Source organism: Prionailurus viverrinus, chromosome B4 (assembly GCF_022837055.1).
Source record: "Prionailurus viverrinus isolate Anna chromosome B4, UM_Priviv_1.0, whole genome shotgun sequence".
Taxonomy (NCBI): Eukaryota; Metazoa; Chordata; class Mammalia; order Carnivora; family Felidae; genus Prionailurus; species Prionailurus viverrinus.
Window position 1 is genome coordinate 49,433,862 of NC_062567.1, and position 25,873 is coordinate 49,459,734.

General features: G+C 35.2%; 1 protein-coding gene across 4 annotated transcripts in view; it reads left to right on the forward strand.

Moving 5' to 3' along the window:
- PLEKHA5 (pleckstrin homology domain containing A5) overlaps positions 1-25,873 on the forward strand; it is a 238,475-nt gene that overhangs the window by 183,289 nt on the left and 29,313 nt on the right. For 3 of the 4 annotated variants that reach the window (XM_047866375.1, XM_047866376.1, XM_047866377.1), the window contains 3 exons: positions 15,107-15,169; positions 16,760-16,840; positions 16,973-17,122. In XM_047866375.1, the coding sequence (XP_047722331.1) occupies positions 15,107-15,169; positions 16,760-16,840; positions 16,973-17,122 (294 nt within the window). Of the gene's footprint in view, positions 1-9,171; positions 9,253-15,106; positions 15,170-16,759; positions 16,841-16,972; positions 17,123-25,873 lie in introns of all 4 variants that reach the window. The other variant, XM_047866378.1, reaches the window with a different exon arrangement.

Sequence of the window (25,873 nt, forward strand, 5' to 3'; positions counted from 1 at the left end):
AAGATGTGGAAAAAGGCACAAAGGTATCTAAAACACCTCTCTCTGCAGTTCCAGTTATGTGTTTCTAGTTGCTTATGGAAATCTGCACTTGGACATTCTGCCTTCAGTTCATTACCCGCCCAACATATCCAAATTTAGAATTGTTGTTTTATACCTCGGTAGTCGGATCAAAAAGCTAAAAAGCAAAATTAGTTCAAAATACTGCTCACCTTTAACGTGAATGATGTAACATTTATTGAGCACATCATCCTTGGGAAAGAGCTCGTTGGACTTTGGGAAGTATCAGGACCTTTAGCTGTTTGCTTAGACCTAGAACTGGTTTAAGCCCTCAAGAGAAAAGAAAAAAATGAGACCCAGTCTCCACCTCCAGCTATGGCTGGGAGAGCCTGATAACCAGCCTATGGCAGTCTGATTGCCTGGTGGATGAAAAGAAAAATAAGTATCAGCCTACCTAGAAGGAGCGAAGGTATGACAGTTCTCTTGTTCCATCACTCTAAGGGTGGAAAGAATACAGATCTACAAAAATGGAAAAATTAAGTCAGCTTCCTGGAGTTATATTATGTTCTCCTAATATCTCATCCGCCCAATACCACCGAATATTAAAGTTTAAAATACCTTGAAACTTGAATTTAAAGTATTTTAAGAACAATTTTACTGAAAGCAGGAAAATCATGAGATTCTGTAGATTGTTTAACTGAATACATGATACATTCATGGTGTTTAGTCAGGATTATAGAGGCCATCATAACACCCTATATATACTAAGCTCCTTATTACCATTTAATCACAAAATCTTGGCAATAATAAAAGCACCTGCCACGTTATGTCTCTCAGCTAACTCCAGAAATTTCACAATTTTTTTGCTACAAAATAAGATCTCCTTTTGGTTTATCATCCAAGCCCCCTCTCTACCACCTCCCCAACCTTGAAATTCTTCCTACCCTATCATCCCTTTTTTTCAGCCAGCAACTCACTGTTTCTCAAATACTACTTTAAAAGCAATCCCATTCTCTACACTGTGCACCTGTCCGGTACCTGTTCATCCTAACAGCTTAAGTAACACTTTACAGTTTCCAAAGCACTGGCACATACAATATCCCACTTGACTTCTTCTATGTAAGCCTCTGTAGCATGTGGGCCAGTTACCTTTGTCCCCAGAAGCCAGGTTTAATGACTTGCCCCAAATCACAAAGCTAGGATGAATACATTGTATTAATGAATTTTCTTCCTTTTTTTTTTAAAATCTATTTGACTTCCTTGAATATTAATGGAGTTGTTCTTATATTTTCCTAGATAAGAACATGAAGACAATTTCCCCACCACTCCTAAAATGCATAATATTTATACAGTTCGCTTTTGTATTTATAAAAGCAAATATTTTTGTAGCCCAGTGTCTGTAGTTGTGGCTTCTATCTTATTTTTATTCATTTTTTCAGAACATTCATTCAGCAGAGATTGATGGAGCTCAGTGTAAGGCAGGAAGTTAGTGCTTACAAAGTAGATTCTTTAATTATTTTCAAAGCCCAGGAAGGAAGTAAAGTTGAGCATAAATGCCAAAAACATTTTTAAGATTGGCCTAAGAGTATGATTATGTAGTTAAAACATAAGCTGATAAATCTTTAAAATAATGATAGGAAATCTGCTACTCAGTGCTAATTGTAACTCAGAATATACAATTGCTATTAATAAAACCTAGATCCTTGTATCCAGAAGATATTTTAACTTTGATTTAAAGCTCAAATATATTTTGTAGTAGATTTACCCACGGCCAAAACAAATACCTTTTTTTACTAACAGAGGTATCAGATTTTCACTTTTGGAATATTTGTTCCTTTAAGATGGTATTAAAATACATGCAAAGAAGAGGAAAATATAACCATATCAAACATTATGTCCACAAGAAAGCATTTTTACAAAATTGATTTTGAGTTCTTTTAATATTTCTGGTTGCCTGTGAATGCCAGGAATAAAGATGCTAGCATCAGATAGTAATATATTCCGTGAAGCCAAAGGAACAGTGGTTAAGAATAGCTAACAAGGAAAATAGTTTAAGCCACTAAAGTCAAGTCAGGTTTGTAAAGTTTATCCTGTAGTAAAAGGATTTTAATTAAACAAAAACTTAAAAGACCCTAGGTAAAAAGAGTAGAAACTCACTGTGAGTAAATTACATAAATAAATTATTTGGAAAGACATTAGCTGAGACCTTTAAAGTCTTCTTCAAAATATACTACAGGTATATGTATCTCAAAATGGGGGCCCTAAGAATGTAGCAGTTTTAAGTAAGGTTGTGAGTGTAGAGATTACCCTTCTTTTGTTCTGCTGGGTTCAGGGTATTTTTATAATGTTTCTCAATAAATGGACCTTACCAGTAATCCTGAAGCCAATACTTACTGCATCATCCAGCTTAGAAATGTGTCTGCTTTTTCTTTTAAGGGAACATCAGATATGTTTGACTCCTATGTTAGCATCCCAATTTGTTATTCCTTTTTTTAAAAATCTTCCTCCCTTCAAGAAAAAGAGAAAATATTATATTGTCTAGCTGCATCTTTCAAAGTACCATTGATTCTTCTGAATATATAGTAATAGTAATATTTTCCCCAAATTTTACTTTTAGAAGACGTATATAGCATGGACAGTTTATTCAGATTGCTTTAAAATTTTCACAGTAATAGACCTCAGTATTTTGCCTGATCAGTTATACAGAGACTTATTTACATTCCTCTATTTAAAAAGTCACTTCAGATTTCTCTGCTCCCCGTTAAACAATGAGTAGTTTCAATAGGTAGTCATACCCTTCAATCTCAGGTTCTTGGACTTTCAGATGTTCCTAGAATGAGAGTGAAGGGCATTTACATTGTCATTATCTCAATGACCTGTTTATAAAGACCCCTGCATTCCTCAAAGCTTCACCCTAGGCATGTCAAATTCTTTAGCATTTTAGTCTTTCCACACTTCTTAAGAGTTTATTGATCTAGACACAGGAGGACATTCTTGAGAAATGAATTCTTCAGTGATTAGGCCATCAGGGGTTTTGCTATTGTTAAGACAGATTCTCAACTTAAAAATTCTTTTCCTAAGAAGTCATTAAGAACTGGGGAAAAGTCCATTTTCCATTTAAATGGAAAATGACAGCACAGAAATGGGTCTTCTCATTGGTTATCAGGACAAAAGCTCTGTGGGGTAGATAAGAATCATCCAGACTGCTTGCTCCAAAAAAGGAGGAAGCTGTTAGCACAGCATTTAGACTCAAACTCAATTACAAGACAGAGCTTGAGCAAATGTTTTCTCCTTCTGGGAATAAGACCTAGATCAGGGAAAAAATTATACTATATTTACTTGTCTAGAATTTCTAAACTTACTGTCTACTGTGATAGCCACTAAGCCATATGTGACTAAATTTTAAGTTAGTTACATTTTTATAAAAGTAAAATTCTTTTCCTCATACTAGCCACATTTAAAGAGCTGAATAGGCACACATCTACAGTATTAGACTACACCAGTATAGAACATTTTCATCATCACAGAAAGGTCTGTTGGACAACACTATGCTGGATGATTTATTATATAAAATTTTTAAAGACCAATTAAGCCACTACTTAATATTGCAGGAGGATTCAAGAATTAATCTTTTCCAAGGCTAAATTATATCAATGACTGTCTTGGTTGGCTCTGCTCACTACTAATCTTTCTCTTTCCTGCCGCTTACCTCCAAAATTATTCAGGAGCATTTATCTCATGATTTAGAATATCCTAGTCCTTCTACATTAATAGCTTATCTAATTTCTATACAGAGACTTTGAAACAGATAGTTAGGAGTTGCTAGACAAATAGAAAAACACAATTGGAAATTGGACTCCTGACACCCCAGGTCCCCCCATGATTATGCTTGAGTCCACCAATATTACTAATCGTGAGATTTATTGGATTTTTTAAGGGAGGTTAGTATCTTAATGCTATATCTCATACAAAGAAAAGATAATTATCTTAATGTAGATGCAATCCTTGTATTTAGATAGTTTGAAATTTTTCATCTTTTGGTGTTTGTGCAGAGATCTTGATTAACATTTAATACCATCTCATCAGGACCTTGAAAAATTCCTTACTGGGGACAGTTGAATTAGTCCTCCAATTACTTGAATTAGTGCCAAGATAGTCCTCAAGCCTGATCTCCTATCAGAACTACCAGTGGATCTTTAGAAAAGACAGAAAGAAAGTACAATACTCAGGGCCCTCTTTCCCCTAGTCCCTGGTCAGAATTGCCAGAGCCCACCCCTCCATATGTTTTTAAATGTCCATAGGCCATTTTCTTTTTCAGTCAGGTTTGAGAACTACTGAGATAAATAATGACAGTAAACACCAGAGAAAGAAGTAAAGTCTAGTTTTTCTGAAATAAAAACACTATCTTAGTGCTTTTTATCTTTTTTCATATATGGCACACGTAGAAAGTGATGATATTTGTGCAGCGCCTTGGCAGGAACTAAATGACACACTGTCATCAGCAGGTTAGGCCCAGGGAGGACTGAGGTGGTCCCTATCTCCCCACACCTGTAATCCATTCCCAACCCACAGGTTTTGGGAAGTTCTGCTCAAGAGCCTAGTAAGTATGACACAGATACATAGAATTGTGTTGAAAAGTTTTTTGGTGATGGGTTTTTAAGTTATTTCTGAGAGTAACATCAAAGAATACTGTGTGTTTATATTAGCCCAGCATACTTCAAAACTGAGAAGGAGGCTAGAATTAAGTACCAGACCTTCTAGGTAGTTTTTCTAAACATTTAGACTTTAAAATGTCAAGTAAAAATAGGTGGTTTTGTTCTAAACAGAAATACATTGACATTACCTAAATGTATTTGCAAGATGTTTCCACGTTTGTTTACTTATTTATTGCTGAAGTTAGGAAAATAGTATAATGCCTGAATCAAGCATTCTAATTTTTATTATTATAAAATAATGTCTTATTATTAATAGCTTTATAATTTATCAATTAAATGAAACATAAACTTACATTACCTGTTACTTCAAACAAGGAATTAAAGTATTTAGAAGCAACGCATTTATTTAACTCATTTTCAAGTGAATAAACATGTTCCATGTGCTAGTCTTTTTCTTGCTCTGCTTCCTTAAAACAAAATACATCAGCTGTTAACACCACTATCATAATATTGTCTAGAATCCTTGTATTCGAACCAAAAGAGAATTGGTGGATTTTTTTTTTTTTTTAAGAACTTGAGAATGAAATTCCAACTTGCTCATGGAGCATTATGTATTTTTTAGGCCATAATTTAGTACTTTAATTGAAAAGCTGTTATAAAGTTTACATGACCAAAGCCAGATAGAATGTGCTATTTCAGTGTAAGTTACGGAAACAAGGCAGTTTCTAAGTATTAAAATATACAGTATTTCAGAGGTGTTTCAGTGAGGGGAACCACTAGCCTATTTCTAGGAACATTTGGAGATAAAGCAGGTCTAGTATTTCCAATTCAATAAATCTGGAAAGAGTGAAAGTTCAGTCAACTTGCTGAAATTGTTTCATAGGGACCAAGCTCTCACTATATTGGATCATGATTATTGTGTTCACTTGTCTTCAGCTGTTGCACACCACATGCAAAGGTAGAGCCACCACATACAGGACCACTCACCTTTGAGGATCATTCTTAACAGCCCATTACTCAGCCATCCTAACAGCTCTTGGTCAGGTAGGTGTGGTGCCCTAGGAAATTCTGAAATGATCCTGCTTCTTCTGCCTTTCCATAGATTGTCTTATCCCATCTCTGTCACCTTTTTGTTTTAATGATATTGTCTACATCAAAGATTCTGAAGTTGCCCATTAGAATTATCTGGGAATCAGGGTGTCTATATTCTTTTCAGGCTCTGCGGGTAGTTTGAGTGTGGGTTCAGAACCCCTGGTCTAAACTTGAATTTTGATTTCTGAAGATGTAATAAAAATGGCGGGTGGGGGGGGTGTATTACAAGGTAGTTACATGTATTTATAAATATATTGGGTAGCTTACCTTTTTTAATTAACATATTTCCTAATAAATTTCTGACATGGATACAGATTCCTAAGATAGACTAAAGGTTTATAAGAATAGTTTTCTAGATCAGGTCCTCATTATACTAGATGACTCCAGTAGGGCTCTTCCACCTTAACTCTCAGCCTTGAACATGATACGAACACATGGTGCTAAAATTTTTCTTAGCTTCCTTGCATTACCAAAGGGTGTTTGCCAGAGGATATGGTTGTCCCATTAATTTTGTTTATTTCATATTTATATATTTTTATCCTTGACTCTTTAATATCTTTTTAAATTAGAAAAGCAGTATCTGGGGCACCTGGGTGGCTCAGTCGCTTAAGCGTCCCACTTTGGTTCAGGTCATGATCTCACAGTTCATGAGTTCGAGCTCTGCTTCAGGTTCTGTGTCTCCTTCTCACTCTGTCCCTCCCTGGCTCACACTCTGTCTCTCTGTCTGTCTCAAAAATAAAAAAAAGAAGAAAGAAAAGCAGTATCTACTCGGGAGGAAACTTGGCAAATGCAGAGAAGTATAGAGAAAAGAAAGGGGTGCTTTGGGGGCCTTAGTTAAGTGTCCAACTCTTGATTTCCGTTCAGGTCATGATCTCACAGTTTGTGGGATCCAGCCTCACGTCAGGCTCTGCACTGACAATGGAGAGTCTGCTGGGATTCTCTCTCAGCCCCTCCCACCCCCTTAAATAAAAGAAACAAACATTAAAAAAAAAAAAAAGTGTAGAGAAAGAAAAAGATAATAATCCACAGTCCCACAATTCAAAATAATTGCAGCTGGGGCTCCTGGGTAGTTCATTGGGTTGAGTGTCCAATTCTTGATTTCAACTCAGGTCATGATCTCAGGGTCATGGGATCAAGCCTTGCATCAGACTCTGTGCTGAGCGTACAGCCTGCTTGAGATTCTTTCTCTGTCTATTTCTCTGAAATTAAAAAACAAAATAATTGCTGCTAACATTTTTATTCCTTTGTTGTACTAAACTATCGATTTCTAGAGATGACTTCTAATTTTAATATTTTAGGATTTGGTACGTATATTTGAAATTTTTCATAATGAGAAAAAGTTTCAGAAATGATCTCTGAAACACTCTGCAGTCTGTATGTTTTAAGTATTCTTTTTACTTTTAGTTTTTCTGTTCCTAAGCTAGTTTCTTCTTGCAAAGAACCCTTCTCAGTGACTCAATATTTAATAAGCTATGACATGTAAGTTAAACAGACACTTTTAAATCACATATGGCATCCCTGTATATACATGCATATTTACCATCTCAAAGTAGTACACTAAATAAATCAGGCTTGATTATCCTTCTACAAAAACCATATTGTCCCTTCAAATAAATTTGCCAAGCTTAGAGTATGAACATTGTCCTTAATCTGACTCTATTGAAACTCTGCTTAGAGGTGTGAGCCATGTTGACCTAGTCATTTGACACAGAGGCCCATTTGTGGTGGCAGATTTCCAAGACTCAATGGGCAATTTCAGTTTGACTTTGAGTATCATTTACATTTGGATGCTATCTGATCTCCATTATTTCTTAAAACATTCATGCTCCTGACCTCCACCCAACACACACAAGAAAATCTGAATCCAGTATTCTTTTGACTAATTTCCAGGGCATGTTATTGAAAAATAGTAATGATGAGATTGCTTTGAAAATTAAAATTAGAAGTAGATAGAGACTTAAGCTTACTTGTGCTGTATGAAATGTGTATCCTTACAGTCAAGCCAAAACAAAAAGCAGTAACAATTTATTCCAAGATCACCATTTGATTAAGATAAAATAATTAGCACTCCTGTAAAATATAGAGGGCACTTGAAAACATAAAGAGGTCTTAAATTTCTATAATAAAAGTATTTTTTCTCCTAAAGAAAAAAAAATATCTGTAGTTGTTTATAAATTACTTTCCAACAACGTAAAAAATGTGTTCTGAACTACATATCAACACATCCTTCTGGGATAGTATTGCAGGAGAGAAACAGAAGTTTGAGACTAACTGATAATACAGGTGTTAACATTTAAAAAGAAATTATTTAGCTTGAATAAAACTTTAGAAAAAAAAAAGCCAGTTGCCAGTTTGTTACTTGACAAAACAGATTTTATTGACATGAAACATTGGTAACTAGGCTGAAAATAAAATTGTCTAGATACACAGTTTTCAAGACTTATTTTTCACTTACATGATGCATTTATTAATCTTAAGATTAGTAAACCTTTATTGTAGATTTAAATAAGCCACTAAAGTAGCATTTGTGAACCATGATAAAAATGCTTATTTTCTATACTATGCAGAAGAAAACTATGTAAACTATATGTTGCAAATTGCAATTATAAACAGACTTGTCTGCTTATAAACAGTACAATCTTCATTGGCCTTTTACTCTCTATATGTCATGATGATTCTCTTTTCAATGCTTTAGCTGTTGAGTCCAGAGCCTACTAAAACAAGTATTTTTCTGGAGGCAGTAATTAAGTACAACATAGCTGGAAATGTGAAATATGGTTTCAGCCTTTTTAGGAACTAGGGAGATACATTGATCTTTGCTAAATAAATTTCAGTTTGCATGTCCTTGAAATAATTTTACACGTGGTATTATACTGGGAGAAAATCCAAAACGGTGTATTACAGATATCTATCAAAATTAACATTAATGAAATATGTAATTATTTCAATAAGATATACTGATTATTATAAGATTTTAATATTTGCAGCGGACTAATATTTTTCTGATTAACTTTACAAAGAACTGAATATTGTTTTAAGCTTTTTTACTAAACAGTCAAATTATGCCATTTCTCCTTTTAAGTAGGTCCTTGCGCTTTATTCTTTGAATAAGACGTGCTGCTTTATCATCTTTTCTAGTACATGTAAAAATATTCATTGACATATGATTATATTCATAAGGTAAACCCTAGTTGTAGCAATATTGCAATTAATAAGCTTTTATATAACTTTGGAAGTATTTTAACATCATTTAATACTTGCTCGAAATGGTTTATGTAAGTTAAATCTGTACAACCTTGGGGTAAAATGTAAGCAACTGCACTATTAGGAAGATATTAAAGTAGAGGCTATATTTACAGTGTCGTCTTTCAAATCTAGCTGTGCTGTAAACTGATGTTTGCTGTATGCTCCTCCTGATTTGAAATAGATGAAAGAAAATGAACCTATTATCACCATGGTTCACACAATGATTGAGAACTCGGCGCTAAGACCCCAACTGTACCAGCAAGTAAGGTCTTGGACAGTGAATGATACTGCTTTATCATCTGCAAAATCCCTCAGTGACAGTTTTGGTTTATCCTCAGAGTTACTCATAACATTAGTGTTTTCTTATTTCATTTTTTTTTGTTTATGTCTATTTGGAAAAATGCAATTCATCCATGCTTTTTAAGATGCTGCAGTATTCTTAGCATGGCTTTGCTGAACATTTTGCTGTTGAATATTAAGTGTGCCATTTTCCTGAAGTTGTTGTGCAGAGTATTTGATTGATACGTACGTACTTGGAGGTCTGCAGTACATTTGCAAATTTGGTACTGGATTGCCATTAATTCCAATTTACTCTAAAAGCATTTTCACTGATTTCTAGGGAGAACTTTAAAAAACTTTTTTTTTTCCTTTTAGGGGCGGCCCGCAACCCACCCTACCCCACCCCCACCCACTGTTTTAGGAATAGATTATATTTGTATGGGACTTGTTTAAATCTAGTTTCTGTACTGTGGTGTAGTAAGACCTAATGATAGCCACTTCTTAACATACTGGGGATATCTTCTCCCTGTATTCTTACCATTCTTATGCCATCATATGCATCATCTTACCTCATTCTTTTCCCTAACTCAAAATATGTGCCATGGAGCTGGCTGGCTTTAATTTAGGACCTTGGTAATCTGCAGATCTGCAAAAGAAGTCATTTTATACATTCCTATCCAGTTGGTTTTTTTGTTTTTTTTTTTTTTGTATTTCATGGTCTAAATGTTCTTAGCTGTGTGTTTTGCAACATCAGCTTCTTCCACTTCAACACCTTCAAATTACTGTGGCCTATGACCTGTTATAGTACTTTAAAATTCATACCGAAGAAGAAAATTAACAAACATGAAAAATGAATGTATTTTGATTAACATGTGTAAAAGCACCTAGTGAAAAGAAGCACCTTGAGTTCACTGGCTTTAAAGTCTTCTGGTTTGCTTTAGTCACCTAGGGATCAGTATCATGGGCCTTGTAGCTGGGAGATTGAAACAGTTGATAGAAGGGTGAGCCCTGTTTCTGGGCCCAGTTTTTATTCTATCAATAAAGAAACAAAGGATTAAATATTTAAAGTTAAACAGCTTTACTTTTCAAAAGAAAATACAATCTTTCCGGGGCGCCTGGGTGGCGCAGTCAGTTAAGTGTCCAACTCTTGGTTTTGGTTCGGGTCATGATCTCAGGTTTCATGAGTTCAAGCCCTGCATCGGGCTCTGCGCTGACAGTACAGAGCCTGCTTGGGATTCTCTCTCTCCCTCTCCCTCTGCCTCTCCTCCACTCACTCTGTCTCTCTAGAAATGAATAAAGAAACTTAAAAAAATAAAAGTTAAAAAAAGAAAATCTTTCATTTTTAAAGTAGCCAGGTTAAAGGAACTTGACACTTCATTCCAAAATGCCACTGCTGAGAACCTTAGCCTTTGTTCTGGAATTAATACCTTTTCCTGAAGCTGCACTGTATCATTTTTATATTGGTAAAAGTCAAAGGTATTATGTTTTAATGGGTTTTATTTTCACATTTTGCATATTCTCAGTAAGAGTGATAGCCTGGATTTTCAGTTTTGTTGGGTTGGGTTTTTCTTTTTTATAATGATCAGTAATCAGGGTTGGTGATGCAGAAGTCATCGCTGATTGAAATTACTCAGTTGCACTAAACGTTCTAATCGGAGTTTTTCAAAAGTGTGGAGATATGTTAGAGTGGTCTTATATACTAGCATCACTGACCAGAACAATCGATTTGTATAAATGTATTTCCTCATTAAATATGAATACTTGAAAGAAAAAACTAAATTTGTACAAAACTGGAAGATCTGAACGTCTACCATCAGCAGCCATTCCTGGGCATGAGATAGGCAACCGATTACCAGGTAATCAGTGTTGACTGCCAGTCCTGTCAAATTGAGGGTGTCTTTAGAGAATTATTTTTTAAAAGTCAGCCACTAATGAAATACTTAATTGTTACAGGGCACTGCTGGTAGATGAAAGTGACCTTCAGGGGCATCTGGGTGGCTCAGTCAGTTTAGCATCTGGCTCTTGATTTCGGCCCGGGTCATGATCTCATGGTTCATGAGATCAAGCCCCTCTGGCTCTACAGACAGCACAGAGCCTGCTTGGGATTCCCTCTCTCCCTCTCTGTCTCTGCTCCTACCCAACTCGTTTTCTCTCTCTCTCTGTCTCTCTCTCTCTCTCTCTCTCTCTCTCTCTGTCTCTCAAAATAAGCATTAAAAAACAAAAATGACTTTCAGACACATTTCTTAAATTTGCTTATTAATTTACATAAATTGAAATTCGATCTTATTTTTTTCTCCAGATTTCCCTTACTGTGTTAATATCCAAAGGAAATCTTTATGAAAGTTTCTATTATACACTCTAACAATATGCTTCTCTGACATTGCATTACAATGCTGTGTTAATAGTTTCCTGAAATACAACTTAAAATATGATGTTTTGTGACCTGTTATTCTAAATCATAGCCATTTAGATTTTCTCTCAGGAGAACCTTTAAGTTTGCATTTTCTTGGAAGAAAGAAGACACCTGAAAAATTACCTATTCAGTTAATTTTCTTTGAATTGGTGATATAAAAAGGATCTAAAACTGAATCCAAAAAAAAAAAAAAATGCTAAATGAGTGCACTTGGTATTGAAAAATCTTCTCATTTAATAGTCATTCTACTGCCTTTCCCAATTAATTTTTGTACTAGAGTTTTTATAAAATAATATCTGTGAGATTAATCACCTGATAAATAATTGTTTTGAAAGGCACATACTAATATTAGCAAATACCTACCGTCCTGTGACTATTTTTGAGCCCTCACAAAATGTCTAATTCTATCAAATATTTCCCCAAAAAACCTTTTTGAGGTTTATATATATTCATTAACTTTAAAGTATATGTATATTCACATTCTTAAAAGGGATACTATAGAAAGTTGAATTTTGATAAACAAAAGTAATCTTGTTCTAATGCCAAGCCAGTTTTTTAAAAGGTTATTAGATATTTTATTATGAAAAAGTTCTGACTTTCTAAATAGAGCATATATCTTCATATGTCTAGATGTCAGTAAAGTCTGTATAATACACTTCTCAGGTTGAAGCTTGAGCACTGCTAACCCTTGTACATTCTCCGTTGCCCCTTTTCATGTGCTTTTCTAGTATTGCTCAGGTACTTCAAAAAAAAAAAGGTATTCAAACCCAGAACTTTTTTCCTTTTGCTAAAGATGCATTTGAAAAATAATAAAAAGTGAAACATGATTTTATGGAGATCTTAAGTGATGAGAATATTAACGAAATTACTTTTTTTCTTATTAGTAAGATTTTCGTAGTGAGGATCAAATAGCAAACTTCTTCAATTCCAAGTGGAAATACTTTTAATAAACTATATCTATCTTTTCTTAAGAAAAGCCTCAGTTATTATTATCAGTAATGGAAAATAGGCCATGCTTAAAGGTTAATTTTTTTAAAGAATAATCATGTTTTTTTTATTCTTTTCTTCTAATAGGTAAAAGCAATGTATAGTGGAAGGCTGATTATTTTAAGATTTTATTAGTGTCTAATAATGAATATCTTTATTGAATAACTTGCTAAAAGGTTTTAATAAATTTTTCAGTGGTACTAAACATAATGATAAAGTAAATCTAACTTAGGTAATATATTCATATGGTTATAAGGATATATCACTCTTAAATTCTAGCAACACAGTACACATTTTTTACTTTGCCAGCTGATGTGAAAATGAATATATTACAGGGGTGTCTGGGTGGCTCAGTTGGTTGAGTGACCAACTTCGGCTCAGGTCATGATCTCACAGTTCGTGAGTTCGAGCCCCGTGTAGGGCTCTGTGCTGACAGCTCAGAGCCTGGAGCCTGCTTCGGATTCTGTGTCTCTCCCTCCCCTGCTGATGCTCTGTCTCTCTCTCTTTCTCAGTAATAAATAAACATTAAGAAAATTGATTTAAAAAAAAAAAAGAGAAAGAAAATGAATATGCAGTAAGATTCCATAAATAAAAATAGTATACCAACACCCTAAATTTTTATTATAGACTGCTACATTTCCATTTTAAAATATTAGTCTTTTTTTCTGTTGACACTGGCAATTAGGATACGATGTTCATATTTTAATCTACATGTAGCACTATGCATTAGTTACATTCAAACTTTACATTCCATGGTTTGGTAAAGCTGCTCTGCATTTAACTTTAAATATTAAGTAAAGTATATTTGAACATTTAGTAGCTAAAGGCTTTACATCTCTAATTTCTTATAAATGGGAAATTTAATTTTGGCATTGTCTTACATTTTTTTATCATGGATCTAAGCATTTTAAAACTTCCTTTTCATTACTTTTTTTTTTTTTTTCAGATAAAAGTACAAATTATTTTCTTGGATCTAGGTGCTTTAATTTAGAATAAAAATTGATACTTCTTACAACATATTTAATGCTCTTTATTTGAAAATACTGCACAAGTATTCTGACTTTTCTCATTAAATTCATTTTTCATGTGATAACTCATTTCTATGAAAGTTTTGTTTAATAATCACTGCATACCCTTAAATAGTCACAGATTCATTTGCATGAGGACGTGAAAGTTATGTCTTGAAATGAAACACATAAATCCAGGATTTATTATTGTATGTTTGTAATGCTTACATTTTTAACCTCCTGATAAGCTACATTTCTAGATCCATTCAAAGTTATCTGCTTTTAAATTATGCTTCCTTCTAAAGATGTAACTGGCAAGCAGTTTTTTGCCAAGTGGACATAGATAGTTAAAACTTATACATTTTTATGCATTTGTGATGAATTAGATGCATTATGATGCATTAGATGAAGTTTAATTTTCCAATCTGGAATGTAGTGGGGAAACATTACTCCCATCCCCACTTTGAGAAAAAGTGTGCCAGTTAGTAAATATGCAGTGAGCCCAAAGTAAGTTTTTCCAACTATGTTTTTGTTACTGTCTAGCAGTCGATATAAAGTCAGAAGACCAGGGAGAAAGTGAAATATTGCTTGCAGAGGCTGTGGTATAACTGACCGGGATGACTTTTGAAATCTTGATAAACACAAGCAAAAATGAAGATTCCTTTGACTGAAAGATACTGGGAAAGAGTTTGAAGAAAGGACGTTTAAATGCACTGAGCAAGCATTTCTTATAGTGTAATAAAACAAATGGTGTCAATCAACACATACAAACTTTTTATGCAATTTGACTATTCATAGTTTATAACATAGGCTTTCAGTTCTATGAGGTTTTGAATGAGTTTCCTCTTTTCAATTAAACCCATCCTTTTCCCCCATTATCTTTTAGTTCTTAAGACAGAAGAACAAGATAAGTCTATATTGTGTATGTGTATTTATATATTATGTATATGTATGCAGTATGTTACAGGTTTTGTTACTAAAGTTGTACTAAGATGTGTTGGCATTTGAGTATACGCATACACAGTTGTGTGATTATGTGTATACCGTGAAGGATGGTTCTGGCTGCTGAAATATGCCTGGTTCGAATATTTGATTCAGTACAGTTGCCATGATTGTATTTGTCAATTTTCCATTAAAATGACGTGTGTCTTACAAATGGAAGATGTTAGGTGCCGTATAATTTGTTTGACCAACTTATTATTTTGTTTGACAAGCTTACGTTAACATCATTTTCATGTATCTTGCATATTGCATCACTGTTAAATATTTTTCTACTTTTGTAATGATCTGTGTTTGAATTAAACTTCTTAAAGTATAAGAATCATTAAAATCCCATTTTCTTATTATATAAATCTAAAATGTTAACTGTAGGCTAAATATATTTTTTAAATACTATTTTTAAACTTGCTACCTGACATTTTTCCCTATAGCTGTCACAAGATGAATGTAGAGGCACATTATACAAATACAGACCCGAAGAAGTGGATATTGATGTAAGTGTTAGTATGCTACGTATATATTGTCAGTACTCTGTTACATTCTCTGCCAAAACATTGGAAGTATGCATGACCAAAAACTTCCTCTTCCTCTCTTGCCCTCCAAAATGACACCAAATAAATTAGCATTTTCTTTTACTTTATGCTTAGGTTAAGTTATATCATCACTCCCCTATTCTGTAACTATCCCTCCTCCCCATAATTAACAGTTGAATATAGGAAAAAATCACTTAAATGAAAGTAAAAGACTAGGGGCACCTGGTTGGCTCAGTTGGTTGGGCACCTCTTGATTTGGGCTCAGGTATGGTCCTGGGGTCATGGAATCAGGCCCGGGTCAGGCTCTGCATTGAGTGTGGAGCCTCCTTGGGATTCTCTCTCCCTCCCTCTGTCCCTCCCCTGCTCCTGCACGTGTGCACACGCTCTCTCTAAAATAAAAACAATTTTTTAAAGTAAAAAGGACTATTTCTGATTTTAAAAAAAGTATGGAGAACTGGAAACAAAGTAAAGTTTTCTGTCTTCTAGAGAAAGTATCAGTCTCTAGAAATTTTGTAACTCCTTCCTTTTTAAAATTTAGTCTTTTAATTGTATCTAAAATACAATCAATACAATTAATTAGTTAGATTGACTAACTTGCCATGCATTCTTCTTTATTTAAGAAAAAATTTTTTTGAGTTTTTATTTATTTTTGAGAGAGACGGAGACAGGGTGCAAGTGGGGGAGGGGCAGAGAGAAGGAATCACAGAATCTGAAGCAAGCTCCAGGCTCCAAGCTGTCAGCACAGAACTCAGTGTGGGGCTCGAACTCACAAACCGTGAGATCATGACCTGAGCTGAAGTCAGACGCTTAACCCAACGGAGCCACCCAGGTGCCCCATTCTTCTTTATCTCATTCTTCCCTCATTTCCCCTGGTTTTATTCCGTTGAGTTATACCTTCTCATTTCAGTATATGCCATTTGGTATAGCTTGAGTTTTGTTGTCTAATAAACATAAGGTAGTTACTTTAACAGGTACATGGCGAAGAAAGTGAAATCTCCGATTTCTCGCTTGTCATTATATGATATTTTCATAATTTAAAAATTGGGGTAATACCAAGAATTCAAAACATTTAAACTATTGAAAGTGATTTTTTTCTCCATTTAGCAAGGTTTTATTTGTATTATTGCAGTTAAAAGCAATCTTTTGTTTATATTCTTTTCTGAACATAAAAGCATAATTTTTAAAATATAAAAACAGAATCCAGTCGATATTTTAATTAAGGACTGCATATGTCACTTAACCTATCTAGCAGTTTGTAGGGAAAAAACTACATTGAAATCCATTAAAGTTATATGAGACTGCTTGTTCACTACGAATATTTTGAATTGTGTAGGTTAAATAGTATGGTTGAAATGCTTTTTCACTTTATGTTTATGTTTGTTAAGCACTGTGTCTTTAAAAGCTATTTTAATTTTTATTTTACTGATTGAAATAAAGATTGGCCTAATTAGGTATTCTATGGCTATTTTAAATGTGTTTTCTTATTACACTTACCTCCAACTACAGGAAAAAGGAAAATTTGCTAACAACAGATTTTCTCTTATAACCTAGGCCAAGCTAAGCCGGTTATGTGAACAAGATAAAGTGGTACATGCTCTGGAAGAGAAACTTCAGCAACTCCACAAGGAGAAAGTAGGACAATTACGTTTATTATCTGCAGTTGATGTTACTTTATATGCTCATTATCAGGACACTGATAACTAAAGTAAAAAGAATTAATTCGATGATGCAGAACATTAAGTATAATTATTTTTATTATAATAGTACACGCTTGAGCAAGCTTTGCTATCAGCCAGCCAAGAGATAGAAATGAATGCAGATAACCCAGCAGCCATTCAGACCGTGGTGTTACAGAGGGACGATTTACAAAATGGACTGCTTAGTACGTGTAGAGAACTCTCTCGAGCCACTGCCGTAAGTAACAGATTTTTTCTAGTAAGAGTCACTGAAATATTATGCGGTTCTTTTTTTTTCTTTTTTCCTATTTATGTTTCTATACAATTGGACTGACTTTAGGATTGTTCTTTACTATAACAAAAAATAATTTGTTATTAATAAAAATAAAGGGTGATTTTTTTTCTGATGCAAAATAAATATAATTATTTCTCTTATAGTAAACATCCTGTTCCTTGTGAAATAGTTGTTTTACAGGGGAGACAAATACTCCTGTTTATGAATTATTCAAATGAAAACCCTTCAATATGTTAATATTTATTACATTAAGAAAATAAGTATTTCGGGGCACCTGGCTGGTTCAGTCAGTAGAGCATGTGACTCTTGATCTTAGAGTTGTGAGTTTGAGCCCCAAGTTGGGTGTAGAGATTAATTAAAAATAAAATCCTTAAATAAAAGAAGAAGAAGAGTATTTCATAGATTTTAGGGAGTTAGAATAATTTGGGGAAGGTGGTAATTGGATTCATTTAACCAACCATTTCAATAAAAGGCACCTGTGAAATGCTTTTAAGCAGCCACTGACATTATCATCTCATAGCTGCGGTGTGATCTCAGCTTTGATAGAGGGTTTGAGTAGGAAATATAACTAGAACCTTTTAACCCATAGTCGTGTTACTTTATAAAGAGTCTCTTCACGACTGACTTCAGCTCAGGTTATGATCTCACAGTTTGTGAGGTCAAGCCCCGCATCGTGCTCTGTGCTGACAGCTCAGAGCCTAGAGCCTGCTTCAGATTCTCTGTCTCCCCCTCTCTCTACCCCTCCCCTGCTCACACTCTGTGTCTCTCTGTCTCTCAATAATAAGTAAACATTAAAAAAAAATTTTTTTTTAAGTCTCTTGGGATTACCAAATCTAAAATTCTTAGAGTTTATAAATTGACTATTTTGAGTTTAAACCATCTGCTTTAGATCTTGTGATGGTTATCTCTAAACCTAGTAAGAACTCCTACCCAAGTGGCCTGTTGAAAGAAAAATCCTAGCAGAAGCCACCAGTTATAGAAAACTACTAATATATCCTTGTCTATAAGGGTATATTCAGATAGGAAGGAGCTACCTTCTAAGAAGGTCCACAGAGGATCCTGAGAAACTTAACAGAAGTTAAGGGGGAGGGGAACATAACAGAAATTATGGGGGAGGCGAAGGGGGAAAAAAAAAGTTAGGGAGGAAGGCAAACCATAAGAGATTCTTAAAAACTGAGAATAAACTGAGGGTTGATGGAAGGGGGGAGGGGAAGGTGGGTGATGGGCATTGAGGAGGGCAGCTGTTGGGATGAGCACTGGGTGTTGTATGGAAACCAATTTGACAATAAATTTCATATTAAAAAAATATATAAGAAGGTCCACAGACAGTGGCAGCTGGATGGCTCAGTCTATTAAGTGTCCAACTTCAGCTTAAGTCATAATTTCATGGTTGGTGAGTTCAAGCCCCACATCGGGCTCTCTGCTATCAGCACAGAGCATGCTTTGGAACCTCTGTCCCTCTCTCTCTCTCTCTCTCTCTCTGTATCCTCCCTCCCACACTCATGCTCTCTCTCTCTCAAAAATAAAATAAGCATTTAAAAAAAAAAATGAAGGTCATCCATAGACAGTTATAGCTAAACTAAGAGAGGTCTAAGCTAACAAGATACCAGAATCTCAATATGGCTTCAGTTCTAAACACTAAATTAATATTCCAAACATGAGCAGTTTTTAAAGGAATATACCTTGATCATAAATAAATCAAAACATACTTTTTGTGATTCTTAAATACCTTATATTCAATATCCTATTCCTATTTGTTAAGTACTGTTATTTCCATTATTTCATTTGATTCTGTTATACTGTAATGTTCATAGACCCTTTGAGGGCACCTTGGTGGTTTAGTCAGTTAAGCATCCGAATCTTCATTTTGGCTCAGGTCATGATCTCACATGGTCACAAAGGAAATAGTTGCACCTGAAATGTTGTCTACAAGGAAATAGTCACTTAGTTAACCAGTGGTGGGTAGGATTTGGATAGGAAAGGGCAGTAAAGAGTAGTCCATGCAGGATAAAATGCCTTGAACCACAACACAGAGATAAGAAAGTAGGAGACGTGTTCTTCTACAAGAAATAGAAGTAACTGGGGGTGCCTGGGTGGCTCAGTCGGTTAAGTGTCCGACTTTGGCTCAGGTCATGATCTCACAGTTTGTGAGTTCGAGCCCCGCATCGGGCTCTGTGCTGAAAGCTCAGAGCCTGGAGCCTGCTTTGGATTCTGTGTCTCCCCCTCTCTCTACTCCTCCCCTGCTCATGCTCTGTGTCTTTCTGTGTCTCAATAATAAATAAACATTAAAAAAAATTAAAAAAAAAAAAAAAGAAATAGAAGTAACTGACTGGAATAGAGGATCAGGAATATACCATTAGAAAGGGAAAATGGGGCTAAGCTGTCAATGCCAAGCTAATGAAAAACTCGGTATCTATGTGGCAACCTGAATTGAATCAAAATGTAGTTGGAAACTATTTCATGATTTGGTATCTGTTTTAGAAAATTCTGAGGATGTACAGTGTTCAGTTGAATTGTTGTTTTTTTTTTTTCCCTTCCCAAATGGGTTTAGTAACTTAAATTTGATCAGTAGGCTTACAATTTGCTTTATCTAAAGGTTAACTCCCAACTCTGATGGAAGTTTGTTAAAAATGTTTTAGTAGAGGGGCACCTGGGTAGCTCAGTTGGGTAATCTTCTGACTTCAGCTCAGGTCACAATCTCATGGTCCGTGAGTTTGAGCCCTGTGTTGGGATCTGTGTTAACAGCTCAGAGCCTGGAGCCTGCTTCAGATTCTGTGTCTCCCTCTGTCTCTGCCCCTACCCCACTCATGCTCTGTCTCTCTGTCTCAAAAGTAAATAATAAACATAAAAAAAAATTGTTTTTAATGTTTTAGTAGACATTAATGATGTTGATTATCCCATTTTTCTGGTTGTTATTCCCTATAATCACTTTCCCAGTTTCTTTTTCTTTGTCTTCAGCGTTATTCATTGGTCATTACAAACCCTCAATATGTTCTTCTAAGACATGTCTTACTACACAGAATACAAACTATGTTACTTCTGCCTTTGTAAAGTTGTTCATACTTGTAGCTCAAGACTACAAATGATGCCTAACATCATATTGGGCATATGGTTGGCACTGGGTGGATGTCGATTAGATTTAAAATTGAATTACATTTGTGCTAGCAGAATCCCAAAGGATTCTTCTGATTCTTTTGCAGTTGATTGAGGTCATTGGTTCAAATCCAAGTTATGAGGTATAAAAGATACAAGAGGTATAACATTAATGCCTCCAAAGATGAAAGCTTTGATTCTGAGAACATCTTCTCCTCACCTGGTTGGCCATTTAAGTAGGTAAAACTAGGATTAACACAAGGCAAACATGTAAGGCAGTGTTCCTGTTATATTCTATTAAATTCTTGATATTGTGTCTTCTTTCCATAAGCCCCATCCAACAACCTTACATGTTTTAAGCACCTAGTGCCTCTGTGTTCTCACCTTGCTTTTACTTCTTTTTACTTAAGCCTGATTAGTGGCAAAGATTGTTACAACAATCAGTTATACTTGAAATTTTTCAATGTGTCACCATCTTCTTTTGGGATCATTTCTAGAAGCAGAAGTGAGAGAGTGTGAGTGAAGAATGAGACAGAAGGAGAAAAGCCTGTAAAGGTTTCCCTACTGAGCTGGTTCCCACTGTCGTCAGCTGGGGTTTAATTCCACTGGGGACTGAGGAAATGAGCAGAACGCGTCAGAATTTTCTACCAAAGTCTGGGAGACTGGGGTGTCTATCACACATTGGTTGAAGTTGCCCCAGTGTCCTTAATTCACCCATACTTCCAAACTGCCTTAGCTTGCTTGCTGTGAGACACTAGCAGGCATGGAACTTAACATAGCTCCTTGAAATTGAGTGGGCAAAAGGGGTATGGTGTGGACTTCCGTAAACGTCCACTGCAGCACCTCTCTTGGGGAATTTACATGAGGCCTCGTCTCCAAATGGAAGAGAAATATTCTTAGGTTTTATCAGTTCATCAGGTGCTTCTCTTACTCGACCTAGCAATTCAAGGAACCAGATATTTTGTGACTCATCCAATAATGGCAGCAAAATATATTTGTAATTGTTTCTCTCATATGTTACCTGGTTTGATCTTTAAGAAAAGCATGTGCAAAGTAAATATAATTATTATCTCCATTCATTTTCATTTTTATTATCTTCACTGCACAGATAAACTGAGGCTCATGGAAGCTAAATGAATTGCGTAGGTGACATAACTAATAAGGGAAGAATCAACACCTCCTCAATCAAGGCCTTTTTAATTCTATGGCTTCTGTACCTTCTATTCTGCCTCACTATCTACGTGGTCACACAACTTGTAGTTTCTGGAACTTGGAATCAAATTTAGATTATATTAACTCAAAAATCTAAAATTGGAATTTCAGCCATCATAAGGGAGGTATAAAAGCCCCCCATTCATCCTAAATAATGCTGGTAGTTTATGCATTTACCCACTATGAAATAATACAGTATATGAAATAATAATAATAACCATCATGAATATTTTTTGGAGCAGTTATTAAGGGCTTTACATGCACATAATCCCCATAACCCCTTGGAATGGGTACTCTTATTACTATGTTAAAAATGGAAAACTGAGACAGATTGCCCAGGCTTACAATGAGTAAGTAGTATGTATAGACTTCCATTAAACTGATTTGTGTTCTAAGCTGGATTCTAGCTAGGAGGAGGACCTTGAGTAAACGGATGTTAGATTCCAGTGGATATACTAGATTCTAGGATTGTAAATTTACAGGGGCAGGGAAGCAGGACAAATGAACTGTCTTGGGGAGAAGCTTACACATTAAATACCTTCATATACTCATTCTCAATGTAATAAAGAGTTTCTGAGAATCATGGTTATAGTAAAGTGTAATTTTTTTGTAGTAGTTCCATCAATATCCATGAATTGGTATGGAATACGTTCTGAAAGATTTTAAGATAATTTCTGAATACTTGGTTATTTTATAATTAACAACATCCCCCCAAAAAGAGGTAGGCAGATATGATATGCCTCCTGATTTGCTGCAGTAGGAAGTACCCAACAACAATTGCAAGCTATTTTTAACGAACAATCAAATCTGAATGTAGCAAGCGTCAGTGTGTAACTAACTACGAGTTTATAGGAAACAAAGCAAACAGAAGAGCATGCTAAGGAATCCCACAGGAATTCAGTTGGCAAAATGTAGAATATGAGAAATTCTGCAGAGTAAGTGACCCAATCTCGTCCCCATATAAGTAGCAAGGGAATAGAAGGGCACCTGGGTAGTTCAGTACCCTGAGTGCCCAACTTCGGCTCAGGTCAGATCATCGGGCTCTGTGCTGACAGCTCAGAGCCTGGAGCCTGCTTCACGTTCTGTGTCTTCCTGTCTCTCTGGACCAAGCCCACTTGCACTCTGTCTCTCTCTTTCTCAAAAATAAATAAACATTAAAAAAAATTTTTTTTAAATAAGTAGTAAGGGAATAGAGAGGAGAACAGGGGAAATTGTTTTTAAGGAATTTTTTAAGGAATGCATATTAATGATTTTAAAAGTAAGAATTTCCATGGTTTTTTTTTTTTCATTTTGGTTTCTTTTCTTTAGAAATACATACTGCAGTATTTATAAATGAAATAACATGATGCTTGGTGTTTTCTTTAAAATAATCCCACAAAGGTAGAATGTGAGTACTATAGATGAAACCAGACTGGCCCTATATCCATAACTGTTGAAATTGGAGTGGGCCCTACTTTTGTGTGTATTTGGACATTGTGTATGTGTGAAAAAGGTTACAAGAAAATCCATGAAAATGCTAACAGAAGTGTAGCACAATAATAGGTATTTTTTTTCTTTCCCTATTTACTAGCTTTTCTACATTTATAATGATACAAATTTATTACATTTCAAATTTGTACAGTAAACAATAACCACTTCTTTCAGATGGAATTTATTTCAAAGAGATTAGAAGAGAAACTACAGATACAAGTTAAAGATTATAAATAAAGATTACACATTTATTTGTATGTAGCATATTGTGTAACTGTTCCCATGGGTGGATTTGGTTATAAATTATGATTGATTCTGGACAAGAAAAGGTGGGGCACCTGGCTGGCTCAGTCAGTAGGGCATGCAACTCTTGATCTCGGGGTTTTGAGTTCGAGCTGAGCCCCACATTGCGTGTAGAGAGATCTTGAAAGAAAGATCTTGAAAGAAAGAGGAAAGATCTTATTACATTAAAAACTTGGAAATGAATCGTTAGTCCTATTACTTTCTTAATAAAGATAAAAATGTGTAATTACCATAGTTCCATTTTAAATATTAAAATCCTCATTTTTGGTAGTCTGGCATTTCATTACATCTGATTGCTGCAGACCTACTTGAAGGTTTTCCCCCATAGTGGCCAGGTCTCATCTCGGCGTAGACTATAAAGAAGTCACCGCGATTAAAAGTTACTTGTTCCACATCCTAAAGTTAGACTAAGTCAAATTTTTGAGAAGTCTTCTGCCATCCCTGTAACAATCTTTTTTTAAAAAAACATACTTTTTTTAAAACATACTTTTTTTTTTTTTACCTTTGTTAGAGTATAACATATTGCCAGAAAATTACACAATTTATGTGCACAGGTATGGCTGACATCCATATCAAGATACTGAATTTTACTAGCACACCAGAAACTCCCTTTCCAGCAACTGCTTCCCTAGAACACCGCTACCTGACTTTTAAACTGTATGTTAGCTTTTTGCTTATTTTTGAACTTTAAAAGGATGGGATATATGGTATATGCTCTTTGGCTTCTTTTAACATTGTGACAGTCATCCGTATGGTTTGTAGACTGCAAAATTTCATTCATTCTCTTAACTGTATATAGCATGAAACTCTCCACATTTTTATCAAAAGCACTGTTTCCTGACTTAATGCCTGTGATTTTAAGATAATTGTATATTTAAAAGTCATTACCCCTTTTAATTGCTTTGTCATACAAGTATATTATCTTCTTGACAAAAAAAAAAACAAAAAAAAACCTTGTGTAATCCATTAAATTCTTTAATGAAATGCTCAGCCAGGTATTGGGAGAAACTGATGTTATTCCAGTGCTGCCCCTTTTTTTGCCATCCGCTGTTGATTTGTGTTCTGCCCATGCATAATCATGTTTGAGGAGCCCAGAGGTGAAGGCAGAAGCAGGTAGGCCCCGGAGGATTATGGGACTTAGTCCAAATGTTAGAGTGCACTTTCCAGGCTAGAAAAATTGAAAGTATATTGAGGTTCTTCACCCTTAAAATAATTTCTAGGGGCGCCTGGGTGGCGCAGTCGGTTAAGCGTCCCACTTCAGCCAGGTCACGATCTCGCGGTCCGGGAGTTCGAGCCCCGCGTCGGGCTCTGGGCTGATGGCTCAGAGCCTGGAGCCTGTTTCCGATTCTGTGTCTCCCTCTCTCTCTGCCCCTCCCCCGTTCATGCTCTATCTCTCTCTGTCCCAAAAATAAATAAACGTTGGAAAAAAAAAAATTAAAAAAAAAAATAATTTCTAGCTCTTAGTCTGTAGCTCTAGATTATGTGTTTCCATAAGAAAGACAAGGATTCTTACCATACTAAAATGTTCTGACATTTAGATGCCTCTATAGCCTTTGGATCCACCGTGAAACTGGCTTTTCTACAAGAGAGGTCAGGTGTTAGCCTGGCAATGCCATCTGTACTTAATTACTGGGCGGCCATTGGGTCTGTCAGCTTAATTTTACCCTCCCTGTGAAGCCTTCAAAGGCCCACTATTTAAATTTGTAATTTTTGTGATGTACACAAATTAGAAGATGTCTAAAAGCAAAGTTTGTTAAAGGAGATCAATATCCTTATTTATTCAGTTAAAAATAGTTTGCTGAAGCCAAGTAAGACAACTAGCATTTACGAATATAGATGACATAAAAATCGTTAGTCCTTTATCACTTTGCCTTTTAAAAATTTTATTAATTGTGAAATCAGTTAGACTCCCTAAATTATATAATAAAGAGATGATTAAAAAAAAAAATCTCCAGTGGTGGGACACTTGGGTGGCTCAGTTAGTTAAGCATCTTTAAATCTTGATTTCACCTCAGGTTATGATCACACAGTTCATGAGCCCCACGTCGGGGTCTGGGCTGACAGCACAGAGCCTGCTTGGGATTCTGTCCCTTCCCTGCTTACGTGTACACTCTCTCTGTCAAAATAAATAAAATAAAGCTTTAAAAGAAAATCTTCAGTGGTTTTTTTGTTTGTTTGTTTTGTTTTGTTTTTTTACTTTTTAAAAAATATAATTCATTGTAAAACCTGCTTAAGGAAATATCTTAGATTCAAAAAGCAATTATTCCAAATGGCCATATTCTAACACTCATTTTAATTTTTAAAAGTGTGTACCTTGAATAATTTTTCATTACCTGCATTTTTAAAAGTGATTTTAAGCTAGTTGCACAGTATGAAAAGTAAAATAACTCTTTAAAAGAGAACCTTTACAAATAAACTGTTAAGATTATTGTGTATCATGTGTCAACTATTCTTCAACTTAAAAAATCCTTGTTGGGGTGCCTGGGTGGCCCAGTCAGTTAAGCTCTCAACTCGATTTTGGCTCAGGTCATGATCTCTCAGTTGTGAGATCAAGTCCCTCATTGGGTTCCACACTGAGTGTGGAGCCTGCTTGGGGTTCTCTGTCTCTGCCCCTCT